Raw genomic sequence first — 22,830 nt, forward strand, 5'->3', positions numbered from 1 at the left:
CATTTGTACAATTATTCAGTTTATTTTTAAAATAGGTATAAATATTCCTAAAGCATGAATTTAGAGAATATGAAAATTTAAACAATAAGAAAAAATGTTAATAAATGAAAAAGAACGTGTATGGCATGGCAAATATTTCAAAAATAATAGAAAATAACACTTTTGGAAATTCAGCCAATCAAATATTGCCTGGAATTGAGTCAATTAAAAAATTGGTTGAAAGTAATAGCCACTCTTTTATTAGTTGGAACACACCCAATTAAGAAATTTCAAGGACAAACACCAATGTTTTTTTTTTTTTTTTTTTTTTTTTTTTGTGTGAAGTATATGTGTATGTATACACCTAACATATGACGATTTGATGTATCCAAATTTTAATAATATCCAAATCATAAAACAGTCATCCTTTGTTCCATAGTCAGCACTAATAAGCCAACAAAACAGAACAAACAGAACAAATTGTGTAATAAATACCAAGTACGTAAAAGTGCAACAAGAGTGAACATGATTTTCATGATATAACACAAGCTACTATCAACCTTGACCTTAAAATACCAACCGAATTGGATATTGCAGCATTTCCTTTTTATTTGTTGATTTACATATACATATACAGACATGTTCCATAGAGAATTCATGCGGTGATTCAACTTCACCCTACACGCTATCAATGGAGCAACTTCCGTATTCTGATAACATAACATTCTAACTAGCCGATGAAGCTTTTCTACAAAGCAACTGATGGAATGATGAACGAGCTGGCAGTAGATTGAACACCGATTGCAAATTGTCACACTGATATGCTTTAGACACGATGAAAAGTGTACAAAAAATATATATTTAAAAAAAAAGAAAAAAGCAATGCTATAAACTGTGTCGGTGGAACCAAAAGGAGTGTCGGTGGAAAACTGCAGCACCTTTCATGCGGCACGTCGATGTCGGTGGCGATTGTGAAACGCCGAGGTTCTGCCTCAAAAAAGTCTACGCTCACGCACTCTTGCTCACCGTGAATCTGATTGTCCTCGTCGAAGCATTGATGGGCGTGACATGCTGTTCAGAAACACATGTTTCGATGTCGATCGAGAGTGGTCAATCGGTTTGTGCGGTTCATTGACTATATGTCGATGCATGCAGTCGAAGTTTGTGTTCGGAGATATCGATGGAGATGCTAGTGGACGCTGGATAGATTTCTCAACCGACGGAACGCATCAGTTATCTTCGAGCTGTCTTTCTTATTCGGCGATGGCTTGTTGTCGGTGGCGGGTTTGGCTTCGAGTTCAGAGTTGGACCTGGTTTTGCTGATTGGGTTCTGGGGTGGTGCCAAGAAGGGTGAGATCGGAGCAGGGGAGTCGGTGGCGTGCGTCGGCGAGGCTAGGGAGGGCGGCGTAGGGTGTTCCGTATGGTCGTCGTTATTGAGAGTAGTGCCATTTGGCGTTGCCTTCGATAGCTGATTCCCACCTTCAGCTGATGTAGCTGGCTTTTCCCCTGATGACGATTCATACTTCGGCATGTTACGTGGCTGAGGCGACATTGTGAGGAGGATTTTAGGGTTCGCGAATGAAAGAAAAAGCTAGAATTAGATTGGTGGAAATTTTACCTGTCAGTGCCGTGGAATCTCCGTAGGTCTCTTTGATGAACGAGGTTTCGTAGTTCTCGTCTTGAATATTGATCACTGCGCATAAACACAGCATTTCATTGAAGAAACCAGCGTATAGATTGAATTGCACAACTAATGCATTCAGATAACATCTGACTTCTTTTCATTAAACCGTTGGTTGAAAACTCTCCCACAAAGTCCAAGATGCGGAAGCAAACCTTCACATGTGTCTGCACTAAAGGTGATAATTCTAAAATTACCAAACAAAGTTGAGGTACTTACGATGGTTGTGCAGACCGTTTCTTCCCATAGACCCAGCTCCCACGAGCAGAATAGTTGCCTGCTGCTTGTCTCTTGCTGATCCAGATGACAAATTGTTCGTGTCCACGAGAATTCCTGCCAACTGTTCCGTCGAAGAGTTCGTGAGGAATCCGTTAGCTACTATATGAAACATTCACCAAGTGATTGGCCTCTTTAAACCAAGCAAGTGTATAGAATTTAAGAACCGGGGAGGAATGGTATACCAGAAGCGTATTCATGTAGCGGGCTTGAAGGAGCTTCGGAGCTTCCTGTCGAAATTTTTCAGAGACAATGGTGCAGCTTGACGCTACCTGCATCCCCAATATGTTCTTCAGTAAAAAAATAAAATAAAAAGGCACCAGGGCAACTGAAAGCGGCCGCATCGAATACATCGCAAGACGGAAGGGTTGAATGAATAATACCTCGTCTTTTGTAACCAGGATGTCTTTGCCGATCAATGCTCGCTTGACGCGTCCTGCAACTGCATTCTCATTGATGGGTGGAATCTGCACAGGGACCGTGACAGGGGGGGCTCAATTCACAACAACATTCTGAAAAAAGAGGATTTTCACAGGCATGAATTAAATCAAGCGCTTCAATTGAGCAATACCTCATCTACGAATAGGACAGCACTTGCTTCAATGCCGCAAACATGGAAGAGCCACGCAGTGTCCCGATGCTCCCACATCTCCTTCTGACGGATGTTCATCACAGGAACCGGATGCCATTTTGCCGCAGTCGCTGACGCCATCGTGTTCTCCAAAAGCCACGCCGTGCAAAGCGTGGATACCATGGAGCTCAACCCTCCGCCCGCTTCGGACAATATCATGTGAAAGCGCTTTTCTGAGTCTGCGTTGCAGGACTCCAGAAACCGTCGCTTCTGGAGTGCAAGGAATTTCTTCAGGTGCTCTATTTCGCGGCACTTGAAAAAAAACTTCATGAGGGTGTTGTCGGTTGGAGGCGACCGATTGCGGCCCGCAACGATCTGCTCGAAAGACAATCCCGGCGGTCGAGGTGAAGCAGGCAGCAGCACCGCATTTCGCCCGACGCCCGCTCTCGGCTTCTCGGCGCTTTCTCTCTCATCCGACACTGTTCTCACAGGGTCCTGCGATTTGACCCCCCACCGCGTCATGGCTAAATCCGATCGCGACCATAACCCTGATTGCTGCGTTGTACCGGTGTTGTCGTCGAGGGAGAAATTTTCCCATGTGGTGAATTCTGGACTATGAGGAGATGCATTCTGCTGGTTCGCATTCCATCCTGAAAATAGCGAGCTCTGAAACTCTACCCCCCCAGGACTGATTGAAGATGCACCGTATACGCCGGGACTCGCTGGAGGACACTGCATTCCCCCACTACTTGGAAATGTTGTATAACGTCTGGGACTTTTCGGAAGGCTGAGCGGTGAAGGACAAGCAGCGGCGTACAAGCCAGGGCTCGTTGGAGCCGACCCTGCCCTAACCGGCAATGGCAACGGGGAATTGAACCCTGGGAAACTTCGGAAGCTACTTCTCTGCGAAGGGGTCAAGTTTTCAGGGCTAATCGGTGCAGAGGAATTCTGTATGGAGCTTCTCGCAGACTTGAATGAATCTGTCCAATCTGAAGGTATTGCAGTCAACGATACGCTTGGTGTTTCATGAAAGGAGAATGCAGGAAGAGGTAGACTAATTCCTTGAAGACAGTCGCTTGCAAGAGTTGCAACTTGATGCTCAGAAGCAGCAGGAGACTTTACCGACGATGGAGAGCTCTCTGTCACTTGGGTGGCGATCGAAGTAGGCGATTGTTCTTGCGTGTTCAGCGGCGAGGGTTTGATCCCCCTCTGCTGTGAGCCATTGTCTCGAAGATCACCTGTGAGTTTCTTCGGAGGTGCGAGCAGTACCTGGGCGTCGCGTGAGGGCAACTGGGGCTGCTTGGGAGAGAAGATGTGATCTGTCAGATTTAGATTTCCTGCATCCCAAGTGGAATTTCGCTTATGCTTGGCCACCAGTTTGGAGATGGAGTTCTTCTCCCAGGCATACTTCGCCGAAGAGCCATTCCCAGGAATCTTCTTGGCTTCGACTTTTACGGTAGTTTCTTCAGTATCCGAAAACATGGCCCCTCGTCGCAAAGCTTCGTAAATGCCGTCGCCTTCGTCTTCCGACTCCTTGCTCGACCGCCCCTGAACCCTTTGATGAACCCTCAGAAGCCACAGCTTCGACTTTACAACCTCGGACTTCAGTGTCTTCTTGTGCTGCGATTGCTTGTAACTGTGCGACTTCGAACTGACTTCAGAGTAAGTAGTGCTGACACTTGATACTTCAGACCTTGGACTGAAACACAATACGTCTTCATCAAGAATGTTACGATCCGAAATTTTTTCAGCACCATCACTAGCCTGTCGCTCTTTGTGTACTCTGCCCCGCTGCTCGATCTTTCCAATCTTCGAACCAGAACCCTCCTTCGAGCTCTTCTTGCCCAGCTTCCTCTCCAGTGACTTCAAAAACCGGCGCAGTCGGCCAGTTCTTTTGACACTACTGACTTCAGCCGTTTCACTCGAGGATTGGCTTGGCTGGAGTTCACTCGCATGAGAGGAGTTGACGATGTCATTCTTACCAGAGAGACTCCTCACAATTTTTTGCATTTTAATCATGGCCGGGCTCTCTCCTTTGAAGAAGCGTCCACTTGTTCCTTGAGAAGATGAATTCTGAAGCAGGGGAGAACCTGGAAGATCGACTGCTTCAGTCGACCTTCTCAGTATTTCGCTGCTTTTATCCACCACTACTGGAGCTGAAGATTCTGTCTCCCTGGCGCGATACGATTTGTCTGCCAATGGTGTCAAATTTAAAGAAGGGCTCGTTGATGCCCTCGTACGCAACTGGGCAGGCGCCGGCGCAGGCTTACCCTGGTAGCACAGTTCCAACGTCGGCACGGAATCCGAAGGTTCGCTGAACAACTCCAAATTTTCTACTTGTCGCGATGTCCGCGATTCCTGTTCGTTTCTTTCAGATGTACGTGACTTGATAACACGATTTGCAACTGGTTGTGTTTCACAAGAAAATGCATCCTTGCTTTCATTGGACACATGAGGATAAGCGGACTTCTTGAGACGAGAAGATGGTGGCCCCAACGACACAGCAGCTCCCTTTCGCGGTTTGTTGTCAAGACGTTGAGTTTTGTTAACCGCAAGTTTTCCAGCATCTGATTTGACCTTCAACTCTGCGAAGAATTGCTCTGGTTGCAGGAAAGAACTAGTTTTCTGCGTCTGAGGATGCGAAGGCTTCGCAAGAGATGGAGCAGATTGGACGTCGACCACATTCTTCTTGACTGGCGACCTCTCAACAATCTGCTGCGGCAAAGCAGGGCTTACCTCCTGACGCTTCTCAACATTCACTCTAACTTTCACGGGCCTGACAGACCGCTTGACTCGTTCCCCTCTCGCAACCTTCTCCGTCTTCATTGTAGACGACGCAGATCTTCCGGTTCTTCGCGCTCCTCTTCCGTCTAGTTTTTGCGAAGCAGATGGCGGCCCGCCCATGGTTGCTAAGATCTGACGTCCTCACTTCACTCCATGGGTGGGCCAAGCCCCTCATGAGTTCGCCGACATTGTATGGACTTCCCTTCGCGCAGCCGCCTCTCTTTCGTTGCCAACAATTTCCTCACAACACCCATTTCGACAGCAGTTCCTACCAACATGCAAGAACACTCTCCTGTCAGGACACGATCGTCAATCACTCTCAACCGCACCCAACAGCAACCCAGCGTCTGTCCTCTCATTCATGCTCTCTCACCAGCCTTATTTCAACAAACGCAACCAAAGTGCATTTTGCTCATTTCCAACTATAAGATCGCCAAATTCAGCGCATTGCCACACCTCGTCCAAACATGACCCGCATCAGCACAGCGAATTCTCCCCCTCTTCCTTCTCTGCAAAGCTACACCACTAATGATTCCGTCGCAAAGTACCAACTCTACCCAACATCACTTACTCGATCGCAACGGACACTCGTTCACCAAATTAACCCTTCGCAAAAATCTCGGACCTCGAGTCCGCCCAGACACACAAAAACCTCGTAAAACCTCAATGTACGCTCAACGGCAGGTAGAAGAGCGAGATCGAGAGACGGAGCATGTCATCCTAAGCCTAGTCCTATTACGGCGATCTCAACCAGGTCCACTCATTGCAATTAGCGCCACAACTAGACCTGCTGGAACTAAACTACGGCAGTCGCGTCAGCAGCGGGGCTTTCAGTCGAGCTAGCTAGGTCAAGTCGCCATCAATGGAGGATGGATGGCCAGTTGAGGATCAGCATTCTGCAGAGCTGTGACCGATGAGCAACATGGTGTACCGCGAAGAAGAGGAATGATGAGGTCTATCGGCAACAACATCAACAGCAGCGACGATGATGATGGTGGTGATGATCGGCCAAATGGACCCGCGCTACTTCGGCGTGTCTGGGGCTCCGAGGGTCCATTATACCGACTGCGCTCGAGCGCCAAACCCTTGGGGTGCAATGCTGAGCGTGTGATGCGGTGAAGCATTCCATGGTGGAGGAAGGATCCTCCTGGAGCTTCGTTTCCCGTAGAAAATGCTCCATCATACTCCTGCACAAACAATAGTGGTACTATCATGACTCTCTTTGTCTAGTGCTTTTCTCGCAGTCAAATTGTTCATTATTCATACATCTGTCTTCTTCTTCTCATTATTTTGAAACTAAGTGACATACAGATATGTGTATATATATATATATATATCTGTGTGTGTGTGTGTGTGTGTGTGGGGTTCTGGTTCCTGTTTCATTTGTTAACTCTAAAGGGATATTTTCAGTTAGGTGAATGTGAGTGAAGTCCAAGTGCAACGATGGAAAGTCTATTAATAATGAATAGAACATTGATGGTATGGACTCCATGCAGTAAGTCCAGCAATCACAACTATTAAAATAATAACTATGACAGCATTAAGGTATTAGAGATTAGGAAATCAATGAATGATATAAAGAAGAAAAGAAGACAGTTCAACAAAATCAAGTTGCCTTCGAGGTTTTTAAAGACACACAAAGGATTTGCTTTTGCTACATCATATTCAGTGTAGCGGTATTCTCATCTCCTTGAATAATAATGGAAAGTCCACCAGACCAAGACAATGGTCGAATGAAGGAAAAAATAGCATCGTCACTAACACAACACTCAATTATTTTTCTATTGACTGGACCATTTTGGAAAGACCTGCAAAACATGACAAATCCAAAAAGTTCTCCAATGCGTCTTTAGATTGTTCAACGTATTGCAATTCCTGTTAATTGAACCCTTCCTTACCCAAAATATGGAATGAAACTTCGTCCTTCTCGTACAAGCTCCAATAATGGAATACATCTCTTCTCTTGCACTCGCACACACACACATATATATATTTTCAAAATGGTTCACATGAATCACCAAGGAAATGGAAGAGTCCGCAATGAGAAGGATGTAACTGCAGTTGGATATACTGCATCGGATGGCTTCACCCCAGCTCATTCATGGATTGGCAGAGGTGAGGTGGGACCATGCTGCGGAGCCAGGAGGAACTAGTCGCCAGAAACAAGCGCCTGGGGCGGCGAAGATTCGCGAGCCATGCCGCGCGCGATGGTGAAGATGCCTTCCACTACCCACCCCATTTATAGCCTGCAGCTTATATTCGAGGCAAAACGCAGCCAGATTGCTACTCGCCTCGGATCAGTCCACTAACTTACTGGCCTTTCCTCAAATCATGTGCTTGGCAACGAGGAGGCTTGAATTGCGATGCCAAGTTAAGGAGTATGGCCAGAAACTCCGTCATGGCGGCCACATGGCCCACTCGTGGGTGAACAACTGGCATTTGCTGCAGAGCTCCGGTCGGGAACCCTTTAGAGGTCCACCGTAAGTAAGATGATGACTGCAAGCCTAAGACCAGGTTCAAATCTGATGACTTGATGTTTTTGTAACTGATGCATACAAGGTCTGTGTTTTTTTACGATCAGAAGAAAAGGAAATGGGCGATATAGACAAGCTTCTGTTGTGTGCTTGTAAACCTGTTTTGACCCGTCTCCTCGCATGCATATTTCATGCAAACTTGGACAGTCGATGGACGGAACGATCAGAGTGCCTGAAGCAAGACCCAGTTACATGGTCGATGGTTTAGGAACTGCTGCCGGGAAGACCCCCCTAGACAAACCCTGGCTTCTCCGATCCAGGTCGTGTTCCGTGTGGTGTTTTTTCTGTGACATTGGATACACATTAGTTGCATAGAATTCTGCATGAGCAGTTGATCTCATGACGAGCCAAACTCTGTCATTCTGCAAGTTCCAGAGGGAGTTGAAGAAAACTCGAGCTCATTGCATGCTGGTTGGACTTGCATTAGCAGAATTCGTCCGGGCCACAGACTTTTGAGGCTTGAAGCATATGCGTGGTCTTTACCGAAGCCAGCTGGTACGAACACACGCCCCGTCTGTGTAAACCTGCAAGTAAAATATGATGCTCAGAGGCGCTTCTACTTGGACTTAAAAAAAAAATCACAGACAACAGGCGCGCAATAGCCGCGCAATATTCTTGCAAGGACTCGGTCCTTTTTCTAACCGCATGCTGCAGCCTATCATCTGAGTCCATGGTCTGAGAAAATGCTCGGATCATAAACAATAAATTGAGATCACAAAAATTGAAGAAGTTAGCAACTTCGCAAGGATACCGGCATTTGCAACATCCAGGCTCGAAGGATGGTTCATTATACATACCTCCCCGCTTGAGATTGTGATGATTAGCGCCTAAAACTCTTGGACCAAAAGTAAAACAGCCGTGCTCAATACTTTCTAATTGTGTTTTCTCCCAATAAAATGCCAATCCTAATTCGTGGCAATTTTACCCTAAAAATCTGCTACTCACTAATCATTTACCGAAACAGATTCTGAAGCTCATTGTCGTTGCCTAAGCAGCTTTCTAACCATTGCTTTTTCAGTTTTTTGTTGGGAGACGCAGAGGACTCATTCTCGGTCTCCCCCATCGTCACATCACTTACACCACTGTCACTCTTATCTTGCTTAGAAGCAGCCTTGTCAACAGCAGTTGCCCTCCGCTCCCGCTTCAACCCCTTCATTTTAGTCAGGGCCATGTCACCCACCTCCTGTGCGGGAACGTACATGCGCCCAACCTTACCAGCCAACGAATCCGTGCTCACATTCTTAATCTTCTTCTTAGTAGTCTTCGGTGCAAGTCGCATGGAATCCTTCCACAAATCGGCGCTAGGCTCGCGGTTTCTACGTAGAACCATGTCCATACAAGGGCCAAATTCGATGAGTTCCACCCTAGGGACTTTGGTGCCGGACTTTTTGAAACTAATTGCACAGTGCTTGAAAACAACTTTGTCCCGAACAGCAACGCAGAGGAAAACCCTATCTAATCCCTGAAGATTGATTGTTTCGACGACCTCCCCACGCATGAAGTCAACTATGAGCTCCCTGAAGTGACGAAACTTAGGGTCTGATTCAAATTTCTCACCTACAAAAGCAAAGCATGGCTTCGACCCAGCTTGCGGTGAAGCCTTCTTCCGTCCCCCGAGAGATTCAATGGACTTGAAATTCTCTATCCCAACTTCCATCATATCGTACACATGGTGATCAAACATACGCCCCAAAACTAAATTATCAGGTCGCTTCTTCGAATGTGACCCAAACGCAAATAAGCTACAATCTGTTTTCTGGGAAAGGAACTCCAAAGACGTCTCGCCTCCGCCCTCGAACGGTCGAATCGCGTCATTTCTCTTCGTGTACTAGATAGCCTTACCACTGTCCTTGCGAAGGTGATAAAAATCGGACAACGCTTGCTTGATGTGCGTAGTGCTCTTGGTCCCATGCAGGAGCAATAGCTTCTTCGAGTTCTCCTCAAGCTTAGGAGCCCGCTTCTCGAGCTCCCGCTTCGCCCTTTTCGTCTTGGGCTTCACGACTCGAAGCATGGCTGCTAAACCCTCGTACAAACTCACGCTCTCGGAAAGGAACGAAAGCTAAAATTATCACAAAAAAGACATCACTCTTCCTTACTTTCCTCTTTCTGAAACCCTACAAATCACTACTACGACTTCGAACACAAATCCCTATTACTCCGACGCCAACTGTGGCTCAATTATACAAACAAAAACACTGAATTCAAGAGCTCGAGGGTTTATGGTTCAGAGAGTTCCTTTTCCCATGTCTCTCTCTATGGGAAAAGGCAAAAGCCGCCTATTTCCGTCCTACCGCCCACGATAAAGTTGCCTCCAAATATCATGTCGTGACTCGTTGCGTGATGGTATGTTCCACGATACCGAACCCATGTGCACGTGAGCCCTAAAAGCCTGGGAATGCTTGGAGAAGGGAAACCTTACTGGTCGTCAGAGTCAGTATGCAGTGAGGTTTGGGTGCGAGATTTGTGTTTCCGGCCAATTGTTGTGTCACTGGGCGATGCGAGCAGGCTTCGAGATTGTGAGGATTGAAGCAGCGACGTTCTAGTGCAGATGAAGCATTGTAATTCCTTGTAAGGAGCTGGCGAGGATCTCGCTCCGTGTGTTGTCTTTGTAGTTGGATTGCGAACCAGAATAGAGAGGGGGGAGAAAAATGGTGCGAGTTGTGGTGGGGGATGAGGGGCAAGTGGAAGGTTTTGTCGATTCGTTGTTTCAATCCCGCTTACAAGTGCAGGTGCTTTACTTTTTACCATTCGTGCGCTGGTTCTGCAGAATTGGCGTTCTCATTTTGATTTTGCTGCTTCAATTTTTTGATCCCATGACACTTCCAAGTTGTCGTGCTGTACTTGGGTTTCAGTCTCAGCATTCCCAGGGTTGTGTGAATGTGGTTACCCTGGACGAGATGACAAATATGTGCTGGGTGTTAAATTTGGAGCGACTTGGGGGATTGGATATTTAACAGGTCGGGCTACTGATCGGGAAATCGGAGGTGTCACCTTCTCGTGATTCTGTTTTTGCCCTCGTTCCAACGCCAAGAAGAGATGGTGGGGGCGAAGCTGCGAAGATCACAGGTGCAACTAGCGGTCAGAAAGAGAGCAGTGGGAAGAAGAATGCGAAACCCAAGCCCACTGTCGACAACTCTTCCGTGGATATTGACACTGATTGGGTTGCTGAACATTCGCGGCAGGTAATGGCCTCATCTGGATCGATCATGAAAATTAATTAGGGTTTGGCTTCCCCGCAGATTGTGATCTCCCTTGCCGCTTCGAAAAGCCTTCCCATCACATACTTGGGGTTTTTGCAGGTGTCGAGGATGCTCGTGGGAGGAATGGACGTGGTGGGTATATTTGTGTACGCATCTGAAAGCGCCTTAAAAAATTCGATATCAGTGTTGTGGCAGGTGAGTTTTTGCTGTTGTACAATGTGAGGCCACGATATGCACTCGCTTTGTCGGCAAACCTTCTGTAAGCCGCAATATGCCAAGTTTTTAAGTTGAAAGACGATTCTTGTTTGGTGCCGGGATTGGTACAGACTGTGCGGGCAGTGGCATCTGCGTCCCCTCTGAGTGAAGAAAACGATGAACGTCTCGTATTGAACATCTCTTCCAGTCCCCGTAGGTCAGTTTCCGAAGCGTGCTATTCTGGCTGCTCTGTAATTTGGACCGAACTTATAAGACATCTTTGGCAGATCAGTCTTCTCTAGACCGTAGGGCATTTTGGAGTGAGAACCTATTTTGAAGGTCAGGAATTACTTTCATTGGGGATATTCTGTCTGTTTTTCTGGCAGGATTTCGTGCAGAAGCTGTGCGCCTCTCACGAGTTTTTCATCAACAGCATTGCGACCTTGCGATTGGAAGCTTGGGAAGTTACTTTCAAATTTACAGACATACATTTGTTCTCATCCTGTGGAAGTCAGGTGCTTGACAATAATCCAACTATTTTCTGAATTGCACATTTTTTCTCTAGTTTGAGAAAGCGGTGAAGTGTTTGTCTGTTTCCTCATACATTATTATGTTTTGCAGCATACTCGTAGAATGTAAGGTTACCCATTTTTTTGTGTTTCTAAGCCTGTGAATAGCTTGCCATTATCGATATTCATCGTACGAGTGTGCTATGCGAGCAGAATACCATTGCTGGTCGATGATAATGAAGCGTCTGCTGGAACTGTCAAGGACAACTTATGTGCAGCCATTTCAGCTGAGTCTGCACGCCTCAAGTCCGCCGTAGCAATGGTTGATGGAACAGTGGTAATGAGCTTAACGTTCTTAGAGTATTGGTCCTAATCAATAAGTTTGTTGTCATTTAACTAGAAGTGGTGAGGTTTTAGAGCTTGCAAGACTTTGACGGTATTGAACTTAGTATTTATTGTTATTGTGATCATATTTGTTTTTTTAGGAAAATGTGTAAATTCAGTGGCGTCCAGCATGCCACCTCGAGGCGTCGTTTCCATTTTTACAGATTTAATATACTGCTCTTAGATATGCTTAAGAGTGGATATCTAGAAGCAGTATATTAAACCCACTATATGGATATTTGGATATTATTGCGTTTCATTTTCTTAGCGAATGTAGCTGTTTCTGCTTCCATGCGTGTGCAGCCATCTCAAGACGCACTTTTGGCGCCTCCGAGGACCTTGGATAACCCCCATGTTGTTGAATACCTTGCACAGTTGGACGGCAGTGGAGGCATTAGAGGTTAATCCTGACTCTCCGAACATGTCCATGTTGTATCCATGTGCGCACTAATTAAGCTTCAAATGTTTTTATTCTTGAGTTAGTTTTACATCATATGCCGATCAATCTTTCAATAGTCGTAACGGTACCTCCAGATATACGGGGGAGACAAAACGTTGCAGCAATGGTTACTTTAAGTGGAGTTGTACATGGCCGTGCCTATGCCTCCGCACGGGAGCCTCTGCAACGAGCTATCACGAACCTAGAGGTGTGTTTTGCTAGTTGATGACTTGATTGTCTTCCTATTCACGATGAAACTGGGCTCTTCGAGCTTACCCGACTGGTAAGCTACGAAAGAAATGACTATGTTAAGCTTGATTGTAGCAGGATGTGTTTCTGTATGATGGCTTGGAACCAAACATGGGTGGAATTTAGTTGGTGCTATATGAAGCAGTAGCATTGGTCCCCTACGTTCAGAGCGTAAGTTGGTATTAACTAGGTTGAACTTAAGCACCAGGTGTGTGCCAATGTTTGTGAAGTCTTGCTTGAGCCGTTTTAGCAGTGGTAAAAGAAGACCTCTTTCTCAAAGTGGACTAACATTATGTCCAAATTTTATTGGACTACAGAAAGACTTAATCTCGAGTTTGAGATCAAGGCTCGATCTACTGTGTGACGAGGCAGAGCGATCTGTTGAAGATGATCAATGTTCAAGCAGCAATGAAATGGAGAATTCTGTTGCAAAGTCAAACACCTCGTCACAGTTTTTACGTCCAAAGTATGCCCATAAATTTACCGTCTGTTGATGTTGCTTCTTCCACATGCCTATCATAATCGTAGTATTTGAGCGATGTTGTAGAATGCAATCCTTTAATAGGTCCATACACATCCTTTAATGTGTGAATGTTGTTGGCAAATTCATCAGACATTGAAACTAGTCTTGTTTGATCTCTGTGTGCATTTGGAGGCCCTTTCTTCGAGTTATAGACTGGTGGCATAGATGTTTGCATTATTGCAGCGTAATTTTGGGTGCCCAGCTTAGGCATGCTTCCACAAGTCACCATTCTCAATATCTTCATTAGGCTTATGGATATGTGTGTGGTTGCAGTGCTGACGCGGGTACAGAATGCAGTGTATCATTGCCACGGAGAGTATTTGTTCCTTGGCATAGCGGCACCTTTCTCTCTGACTATCTCGTCAACGATGAAACGTTGGAGATGGTGAATCCTATGTTCTCACTCTACGTTAAGTGTTCTGTACAAATGCATAAGCAGTGCACAATGTATTGATGAAGATTAATTACTCAAGTTTGTGTTTGTGCAGGACGTGAAAGTGAGATTCGAGGAATTGTTCTCTTTTGGAAAGGATCTGGATATTTCTGAAATTCTCCAGCCTGAGTTATCAGCAGTTGTCCCACCTGCTCCTTCCTTCTCACAGATAGTCCATCCAAAGAGGACTTCATCTAGTAAAGAATTGGTAGCGCCAAAAACAGACTCCAGCAAGCAAGTTACACCGCCTCGCAATCTAATGCTTATTGGGGCTTTGGGCATGCTACTACTTGCAATCTTATTAGCATTATTTATGTCCAAGTGATGATTGTCCAGAGAACAGTAGCGTTCAAAGCATTTGTGATACATACCTTCATTCTATTTGCAGTGATTCAATTTCAGGAGCCAATTGTGAGCTTGATGTGTTTGTGATGAGTTGTGACATTGGTTATCGTAGAGTGGAGAATCGATCTGTGCACCGGATGTGTATGTAGTGTGGTAGCTGATGTTGATGTACTGCATAATAGGTTTTCCAATACCTGTATTTATTTTAATTAGAGGCTACAATGTTTCAGTATGAATCCCCAGAGCTTATGCCTCTGAAATTGGCAGACCATGATACTTCAATGCTATGAATTGTCACCTTGCGTTTCGAGGTGAGGATTCAGTAACGAGTTTCCGCTCTTGGAATTCCGATGCTGAAAGTTTTCTAACATTAGAGTGGCGATTAACCCCTTAACAAAGTTTCTGTCTGTAAGAATATTTCTTCTGGAGACTCTTGTGGCTACTGGCAATGAATGTTTGCCACTCATCGTCCTTGGTCAGGAAAAAGCAGGAAGCCTGTAACCAGAACATTCAGCTCTCCTCTAGTCTTCTTTTACTCGAACGAACAAGGGGCATTGAACCCAATCAAGCAGATAAAGCGCGTGGGCTCGCATCGTCTCCCTCTCATATGAACATAAACTTCGTTGAATCCCAGAATAGTTCGTTTAACTGATCCCTTTGAGCCATCAGTCTAACGATTGATGTGAATTCCTCTATTCAGACATGATGCTCAGTTCGACTCAATTGCCAATCGTGGCGACGATGTCAGAAAATGGATTTGGGGACATGATGACGAGAAATTCTACAGTGTCTATGCAATCGACTGAGAAGGATAGCAGAGAATTGAAGAAACCATCGCGCTTTTGCTATCGGGAAATCGTCAGATGACGTAGATAATTTGAGGATTTTCGAAGGAGATTGGAATTGCGGACCCTGTGTAGAGTAAGGATTACTGCAAGTTACTATGGGTTCAAGGTTGTGGCACCATCACACACCGGGAGGATTGCCAACGCAGGTCACGCAGAGCTCTTGGAGAGAGATTCCAGTGAAGGTCGGAACTGTGAATGCGTCGTCCAGGTTTCGGGAGAAGCCTCGCAGCAAGACGGCGCATTTTGTTGGTTTAGAGTTGGAGTTCCGAGAGCAGACGGGGTGTCCGAAAACAGAGAGGGGTTTTAGTTCTCAGTTGCGTCCGGGGAATGGTACAAGGAGGACGTTGTCGTCGAACACGTGTGCGAGGAGCTCCGCAAGCTAAGTTGGGCGGAACGGAGGCTGCAGTATTGTGGCATGCTGGAGGAGAAGTCGCTGGAAATCAGACTCGGTGTGGTGGAGCGACCAAGGAAGGAGGAATTTGGGGCGTTCTCTAGTGGCAGGCGCGTCGTCGGGGGGATCGTTCCAGCAGTTGTTTTGGGATAGTGGAGGGAATTCTGAAGCGGATGATGGCTTGGTGATTATCAGAGGTGGAGGTCATGGTGGAGCTGAGAATTGGGGGGGGGGGGGGGGGATGGAGGTGGAGATGGGAGCGACGAGAGCAGTGGGAATGACGGAAACGAGAAGGGAACGGGTGGAGAAATTCTTTTCAGGAATGAAGTGGAGGAGGGCGCAGATGACGAGGAATAAGTCGTCACGGGAACGCCTATTCAAAATCCGAATTTTCGCGCACCGGTCCAAGCGTCCTTGAACTCCGTGGCAGGGAATGCGTTTGATGGAGAGGCACCCTTTGGCGAACATCTGCTTGGAAGGAGTAAGAGAGCTGGGTCTGCAGAAGAAGCGGATGCAAGAGTGCCCTCAAGAACTTTCTACAAGGATACAAATGGTGAGATTCTCTGCAAAGTTGACAAGGCTACGCACTACGATTTCAATTTTACATCTCCTAAAAATAGCAGGCATTGAGATCAATCTGGTAAGAATAAGCATCTCGGTAAATCGAATGTTTGCAATCAATGTGTCTTATCTTTTGTTTGAATCTTAATGATCCAACCTTGTCGGCCACCTCGATGCTGTTCCGGTTTCGACTTTAGCTCCTGGTGGTAGTAACCGGCACATCAATTTAAACTGAACTCTTCATTATTCGCTGTGAAAATCAACAGGCTCTTCGGGTGGTACCAGTGGGAAGGAAAACGATCAAGATGCGTTGGTTCAGGAGAGCACGGCACAGGCGGCGCAGCTTGTTCAGCGGAACGGTGGAGATGAGGCACATGCCATGCGCTCGGAGGTTCGGATTCTAAGATACCCTGCAATTCCTCATTCGACTGTACCTCGTACTGTTTCTTATTTCTGACGATTTGCAGTCTTTCTTTCTATTGAGCCTGCTGACGAGCTACCTTCCACGAAGACAGCTGCTTTGAGGAGACTACAGCGTGAGGCTTGTACTGACCTGTTGAGGGTCAAAGAGCGTCTGGACAAGCTTGAGTACCACACAGGCCTACGTACATCGAAGGAGAATACTTCGTTTGGTGAAGGCGGGTCTAGGACGAATCTGAGGGGGAAAGTGAGCGCTGGAGGTGATTTCGTCTTTTTAGACGACGAGAGCAGCCGACACTCTCGCGCCGCGCTCGAGCAAGCTGGTCTCCACACAGGCTTGGATGTGCGGTTCACATTTGAGATCTCTTACAGGGAGAGAGATATGACCACAGAGTGTTCAGCTGGGCACTCCGGCAGTGATGGCAGCATACTGGGAGGCCCCATTTCAGTTACCAAGCTTGTCTACAACGCTTATGTCACAAATGATTTTAACGTTGTGATCGCCCCTCTGGGAGCTCATGGTAACGATGTAACGGAGACTGTAAACCCATTACAGGTAAGCATGATAGCGACTAATTCCTGCTCCTGAGATGAACCAAATTGGTAGGTTAATTGCGTGAGAGTGTCTCGTTTGTTTAAGCTACATAGGTAGATCAACTTCTAATCTATCGTGTCTATACAGGGGCATGCATTGACACAATTTGCAAGGGTAGGGCCTGCGATGTACCATGATTGCGTGGGCTCTGCTTTAGGGGCTACTTTGAGAGGAAAGGCGGCGCTGGTTTCGTTGTCGCAGTTCCTTTCAGGCTGGGGTACCGAGTGTTTGTTATCAGATGGGCCAGTTAATAGTGGGCCTCTGTGTCTCTGCACCCTGGCACACATCATGTTTCAACCATGGAAGAACTCTGTGTTCTCCCTCTCAGCCGACAATCGCTTCTGGCCCAGCCCTCCCTTGCCTTCTTTCAGAGGCTTGCATTGGAGCGAAATGGGACCTCTCGTTCTCTCGAAGTCTCATCACAGTCGTAAAAACTCAGAATCTATCAGTCTACCGATGAGCAACCCCCGGTACTTTCGGACATCCATGGACAGCATGTCGATGCGCGATTATAGAGCATTGTCCGACAACCCATCCGGATATTCTGCAAATGCTTCATGGGGGACAACTTACGGTGAGCCTGGTCGAGGAATCATCACTATTCCAGGGACTCATGGAAGCGCAATGCAGTCGATCGCAGTGGCTGGAGAAATAGACGTAGGTGCGAAAGTGAGCCTTGCCGTTTCAGGACTCGTACTCTGAGTGCAGTTTCACCTGGTAATCATGAAGGAAAGCAATGAAAGCGGGGGCTAATGCTACATCCCTCAAAATGAGCTCCTGCAATCTGCCTGACTATACAAGGAACAAGAGCGCAAGGATTCAGCATCAGTTTTCGCATACAAACTGTTGACTAAGCTTTTGTAAGCGTTGATCGTTAGGAAAGCTGGAATGACAGGTAGTCACAAGATGCTCAGTGCAGACATGATGTTGCTTTCTGACAAGATCATAAACAAATACAATAATAATATGTACAAAAACAACAATTCTTCGCCATGGAAACATTTTTATCAATCCAAATGCTCCAGCATCGTCTAATCAAACGTTCCAAAAGTGGAATACCTTGTCATGCACGTCGCCAATACTGGTCTTTCCGACGTGCAGAGCAATTTAGCTCACTGCACAAAGACAATACTCTCAGCTTTAGAGCCAAATAATAGGTATCAAGACATACATGTCTTCATGTAATAATAAGCATCAACACACCAAATCCTGAGAGTAGGTTCTGCTACGTGCACATGTAGTGAAATTCGCCAGTTATAGGTCGCGCCTCTTGTAAATGTATCGAAATGAAAGCGCATCCTAGTTAAGAACTCACAACCTATGAGGTAGATTCTACATGAGGCTCCTTCGGCAACTGGTTACCTCCATGGATGATGAACACGGTCGGGAATACATCAAGGTCTTCCTCACTTCACCGTCATCTTCCCCAACAGTGACCCAAACCTCATGGATGCTTTCAACCTCCTTGTCTTGAAATTCCACAAGAACGAAATGTCTTTGCGTCAAAGTTGTGAGTCCTGGATCCATAATTCCTCGCACACGAGGAACAACCGCTGCGTTGAGGTATATAGTTTTGTCAGGTCCAACAAGTAGCATGGTTCGCTTAAGGGGGTTTCCACGCTGCAACTGCTGGTGCATATGTCCAAACACCACAAGTGGCACTCTGATGCCCTCTTGCTTCACCTTGGCTATTGCTTCCTCGAAATCTAGAATCGATTTCACAATATCACAACTTTATTTAGACACTAGTGTAGATTTTTGATATTAAAGAGCAACTGTGATTGCCATTTTTGTAAATAACACATTTGTAAATAAAACCATTTGTAAACAACACAAAACTACTCAAAAAATTAGTGCATAGCAGTTTATATTTCTTACAAAGGTGAACGCACAAAGTTGGGGAGAAATATTATTCATTCAGCCGTTATCTACCAGGAACTAGACAAGAGAGTAGTCAGAACAGCATAAAACTCACCAGGATCACCATGATCTCCTCCACGTTCAACCCAATCACGACCACATATATCATGAACTTTAGACCCTAACCCTGAAACAACAAAACCAATTGCAGGTTGGAAATCGTTCCGAGTATTGTCTCCAGCCCACCCTTGGAGGGTTTCAAGACTTGTAACGGACATCTAAGTAAATACCTTTGCAGAAAGACATGTGACCATGTTGAAATATTTGTCGAATGTAAATGTGATAAACGCGTACCGCGAGGACCATTGTGGGCCAAGAAAACAAGTGAACTATCTGGCGGTGCTTTCTTTGCGTTTTCAACCATTCGTTGGGCACTCTCGCGGAAACTATGCACACCAAACCTATACAAAAAAGTTACCAACCATCCCGAACGATTCGAAGTTAGCACCAGACCAACTCTACCTAGATGTTAAAATTATGCAGCAGCAGGTCTCTAGATACCGCGATCAGATATTAGACATTGTCGTTAACACCTGCCTTTTATGTTGACATGCTGGATTGATCGGAAGACAGCCACGATGTCATATGTCGAGCCAGAGATAAATAAAGTATTAGGAAACTAACCTGGGACCAAGGAGCGCGGCAAAGGGGTTGTATGCGCTGTGAATTCTCTCACCGCCCATAGAAAAGGGTCGACCTCCTACAACACTTAAACGTAAAGCTGGAAAATCTAAGCGGCCAAAGCCGACATGCACATCCCCAAGCCTGTATTGAAAAATAATGTTAGAAAGCTGAGAAATTGAACCAATATTCATCCAAAGGTCCGACACAAGTAACAAGTCTTATAACGGTTTTGAGTGAACTGTCTGTGAAATATGTGGTGCGTCAGAAGCCAATAGCTATAAATCATCACCATTCACTTCACAAAACTTTCTACACGAAACAAATGACTGACGTTGAGATCAGAGTGCGGAAACTCACAGCTCGAGTTGTTCCTGAACTTTATCAATTTCACTATCGCTTTTATCCTATGCGAAGCAGAAATTGAATTAGGAATGCTAACTAAGAAGAAACATGGCCGTGCTGAAAACAGCAGTATTTAGAAATCAGCAGCAGCAGTAGCCAATGAAGCACGTGCTTAAATAAGGACAAGTTCATTTGTGAATTCGATAGATCGTAATACCATGTATGGCGCAAATGGTGAAACTGTCTCCCAGCAATCATGGTTTCCAAGAATGGCTGCCTTTGGAAAATCTAACTTGCTGACATCTCGTACCAAATCCACATTCTCGTTTCCAAAATCACCTGTAAATAACACGACATCCGGCTGTACAAGAACAAATGGGCATGAGTTCCTTGAAAACCAAGCACATCGATTCACGAGCTAGAGGAATATTGGTTTTACAGGTCTTCAATCATTTTCAAACTTCTCGTAGGAAAATCCGCATACCTTTAAAAGATGAAGAGCCTTGGAATCCTTGACTGGATGCCAATCATCATGCTGAAAGGAAAGATCACACAATATCAATAAGAAACACAAATATAACTTCTTAAATTATGCGCAGATATTGCAACTCTCTGATATGCTAAGCCAGAAATCGGAGGTTGCAAATCTGAGATGCAACCACGGTAATCTATGTAGGTGATTTACCTGCAACTTATCGCACTACACAAAAAAATATTTAAAAATTAAAGAAATGAAGCTAGAACATCACACTGATGAGCAAGAATTGTATTAAAAGAAATTGGAATCAAAAAAATTATTTGCAATCACACCTATGATCTCAAAATGCCAACACAACCTAATGAGCTCTCGAAACTACCACGTGCAACGCAAATTGTATCGCGTATATTGACGGGAATGGAGGCGAGATTCCAATCGCTGTTCATCACTAATCAACTCTAAAATGCAAACAACAAAAATCAAAAAACAAAACAAAAATAAAAAATCTCGGTTCTACAACGAACATTGACAACAGAGTTTTGCGCAATCCACAATCCATTCACAAGAAAATCGAAAACGCTCAATCTCAATTTTGGAATATTCAACACGCGACGTTACAACACAACGAATTCAGGGAGAATTAGTTGACAATCGAGAAGGATTCCCTCTCCACGACAAAACAACTTATCACCGAAAATTCACAGCCAATAGAAGCAAGAATTATAACAAAATTGGAGTTCGAAATAGAGCAAGAAAGATTTTTTCGGCAAATTGGAGGAATGCAAAGTCGAGAAGAAGCATTTACCACGTCGCCGACAATCGCGATCCGCACTGTCATTGCTGCCATTTGCCGCTTATTGGCTCTCGCTCTCGCTCTCTCTCTCGAGGTTATGGAGACAACAAACAAACAAACAAACAAACCAGCTTCCCGACTCAATGTTTAGCTTCCCTTCCACAGTCTTGTGAATCTAGGAATCGCACTGATTCTTCTTATCCACGAAATTCGATGAAAGTCTTATCTATGATCTCCGGAGATGATCATATCCACATTAAGAATGATTTCCTTTTAAATAGTGTCCCTAATTTCAGTGTTGGAAAGGGGTGAGTATGAATAAAATGGATATTTGGGTTGGATTTACACTTAGTATGGTTCTCTCTATAAAACATTGTGTAACAATTTTACGGGAATGTTAAATAGACCTATGCTTTTGATAAATAGATCCGCTTTTGATAAATAGATCCACTTTTGATGAAGAATATGGTAATCTTGAATGTGGTTGGTTTTTATTGGTTGCAGATCCTATAATGGAGAAATGAATCTAGAGCTCTTTTTCTTTTTTCTTTTTGTCATAATGGTTTGGATGGATAGGTTGATCTACTAAAAAAATGGATTTATTCATTCAAAAATTTATTTATTTATTCATTTAATTATTTATTTATGCATACTAATTGAAGATATTAAAATATATATATTTTTTTTAAAATAAACCATTTTAAAATGTATTCTAGGTGTTAGATTATTACAAAAGATTCAATTACAATAAAATGTTGAAATATTTGATAAGAAAATAACCATAAAATATTTAACCAGATATTTTATTTTATTTTTCTTTTTAATTTCTTAGAATCTCCCAATATTACTAAATACAATGTTCTATCTAAATCTGTTAGCTTTTCTTAGAACACAATTTTAAAATTAAAAAAGAAACAAATCGCCCTTAAATTATGGCTCTAAAAATATTTTTGGAACATAATTAAAATATGATACATTATTCTTTATTTATTTTATAGCCATTAAGTTTTTAATTTAATAAAAATTAATATTAAGTTTTAGATTCCTAAAATAAAAATATAATTCTGTACTTTTATGCTATAATGAACAAATATATTTCTAGATATATATATATATATATATATATATATATATATTTAAAGCTTCAACAAAACAACAAAACTTGTTGATTAAATTAGTCTTCTACTAGATCTTATATAGTTGATTTATTTAAGTAATAATTCTATGACATTGAATTATTTAAGTAAATATACCTTTATAATTCTATGACATTTAATTTTTAAAAATTAATCAAATATAGTTAATTTTTAAAACAATAAAATATTATACAATATAAGTTTATAAAATATAAAATATTTAAAATCTGAACTAAATCTATATTTTATTATATTATAATTATGAATTAAATAAATTAACTTCAATAAAAATATGATTACGAAAAAAAAATCATATTACAAAACATATATATTTGTTGTAAGTATTAAAGGTTGAATATTAGCTTACATTTTTGGCTTGTTTGGTAATACCTATATTTCTATTTCATTTAAATATTTTAGATGATTTTTTAAATATTTATTTATAAAGATAGAATTTCTACCATATTTTTTAATATTTTAAGTATTTTTAAATTAAGAATTAAAAAATTATCTAAATAATAATATTCTTAAAAAAATTATTGTCTTAGATTTCAAAAATAGTTATAATCAAATAGATAATAACTTTGTCTATGAATAAATATTTTGGAAAAAATATATAC

At 43.7% G+C, this 22,830-nt stretch overlaps 4 protein-coding genes and 1 pseudogene across 9 annotated transcripts; 2 read left to right on the forward strand and 3 right to left on the reverse strand.

Moving 5' to 3' along the window:
- Nucleotides 1–563: 563 nt before the first annotated feature.
- Nucleotides 564–6,220, reverse strand: LOC112277815 (uncharacterized). 2 transcript variants are annotated; one of them, XM_024510560.3, is made up of 7 exons: nucleotides 5,863–6,220; nucleotides 2,508–5,559; nucleotides 2,320–2,403; nucleotides 2,122–2,208; nucleotides 1,880–2,000; nucleotides 1,598–1,672; nucleotides 564–1,485 (listed from the first exon to the last, which is right to left on the reverse strand). In XM_024510560.3, the coding sequence occupies exons 2-7, from the start codon at nucleotides 5,409–5,411 to the stop codon at nucleotides 1,169–1,171; spliced, it is 3,588 nt and encodes a 1,195-aa protein (XP_024366328.1). In that variant the 5' UTR covers nucleotides 5,412–5,559; nucleotides 5,863–6,220; the 3' UTR covers nucleotides 564–1,168. The 2 variants fall into 2 exon arrangements, with proteins under 2 accessions (XP_024366328.1, XP_090104282.1); XM_090248156.1 differs by lacking the exon at nucleotides 5,863–6,220 and having other exon boundaries at nucleotides 564–1,519; nucleotides 2,508–5,550.
- Nucleotides 6,221–6,935: 715 nt separating this feature from the next.
- On the reverse strand, nucleotides 6,936–10,101 carry LOC141044984 (ribosome production factor 2 homolog pseudogene; annotated as a pseudogene). The gene is made up of 2 exons (XR_012216832.2): nucleotides 8,623–10,101; nucleotides 6,936–8,349 (listed from the first exon to the last, which is right to left on the reverse strand). The product of XR_012216832.2 is annotated as a ribosome production factor 2 homolog pseudogene (transcript).
- Nucleotides 10,102–10,183: 82 nt separating this feature from the next.
- LOC112277817 (uncharacterized) lies at nucleotides 10,184–14,166 on the forward strand. Its single transcript, XM_024510564.3, has 11 exons — nucleotides 10,184–10,554; nucleotides 10,783–11,007; nucleotides 11,125–11,220; nucleotides 11,352–11,437; nucleotides 11,607–11,735; nucleotides 11,943–12,066; nucleotides 12,417–12,513; nucleotides 12,648–12,760; nucleotides 13,119–13,267; nucleotides 13,598–13,709; nucleotides 13,813–14,166. The coding sequence occupies exons 1-11, from the start codon at nucleotides 10,474–10,476 to the stop codon at nucleotides 14,080–14,082; spliced, it is 1,482 nt and encodes a 493-aa protein (XP_024366332.1). The 5' UTR covers nucleotides 10,184–10,473; the 3' UTR covers nucleotides 14,083–14,166.
- A 2,538-nt stretch (nucleotides 14,167–16,704) lies between these two features.
- On the forward strand, nucleotides 16,705–17,942 carry LOC112277819 (uncharacterized). Its single transcript, XM_024510568.3, has 2 exons — nucleotides 16,705–16,878; nucleotides 17,005–17,942. Exons 1-2 carry the CDS (start codon nucleotides 16,705–16,707, stop codon nucleotides 17,617–17,619), a joined length of 789 nt encoding a protein of 262 aa, XP_024366336.1. The 3' UTR covers nucleotides 17,620–17,942.
- Nucleotides 16,914–21,182, reverse strand: LOC112277818 (uncharacterized). Of its 4 annotated transcripts, none has more exons than XR_002968508.3 (10): nucleotides 21,087–21,182; nucleotides 20,288–20,338; nucleotides 20,021–20,164; nucleotides 19,819–19,865; nucleotides 19,462–19,602; nucleotides 19,132–19,238; nucleotides 18,893–18,964; nucleotides 18,280–18,623; nucleotides 17,977–18,032; nucleotides 16,914–17,709 (listed from the first exon to the last, which is right to left on the reverse strand). XR_002968508.3 is itself a non-coding variant. In XM_024510566.3 (9 exons), the coding sequence occupies exons 1-9, from the start codon at nucleotides 21,126–21,128 to the stop codon at nucleotides 18,030–18,032; spliced, it is 951 nt and encodes a 316-aa protein (XP_024366334.1). In that variant the 5' UTR covers nucleotides 21,129–21,182; the 3' UTR covers nucleotides 17,845–18,029. The 4 variants fall into 4 exon arrangements, 2 of the variants coding, with proteins under 2 accessions (XP_024366334.1, XP_024366333.1); XR_002968509.3 differs by having other exon boundaries at nucleotides 17,570–17,705; XM_024510566.3 differs by lacking the exon at nucleotides 16,914–17,709 and having other exon boundaries at nucleotides 17,845–18,032.
- Nucleotides 21,183–22,830: the final 1,648 nt, after the last annotated feature.

The sequence above is a fragment of the Physcomitrium patens genome, chromosome 26 (genome assembly GCF_059467195.1).
Source record: "Physcomitrium patens ecotype Gransden chromosome 26, ASM5946719v1, whole genome shotgun sequence".
NCBI lineage: Eukaryota > Viridiplantae > Streptophyta > Bryopsida > Funariales > Funariaceae > Physcomitrium > Physcomitrium patens.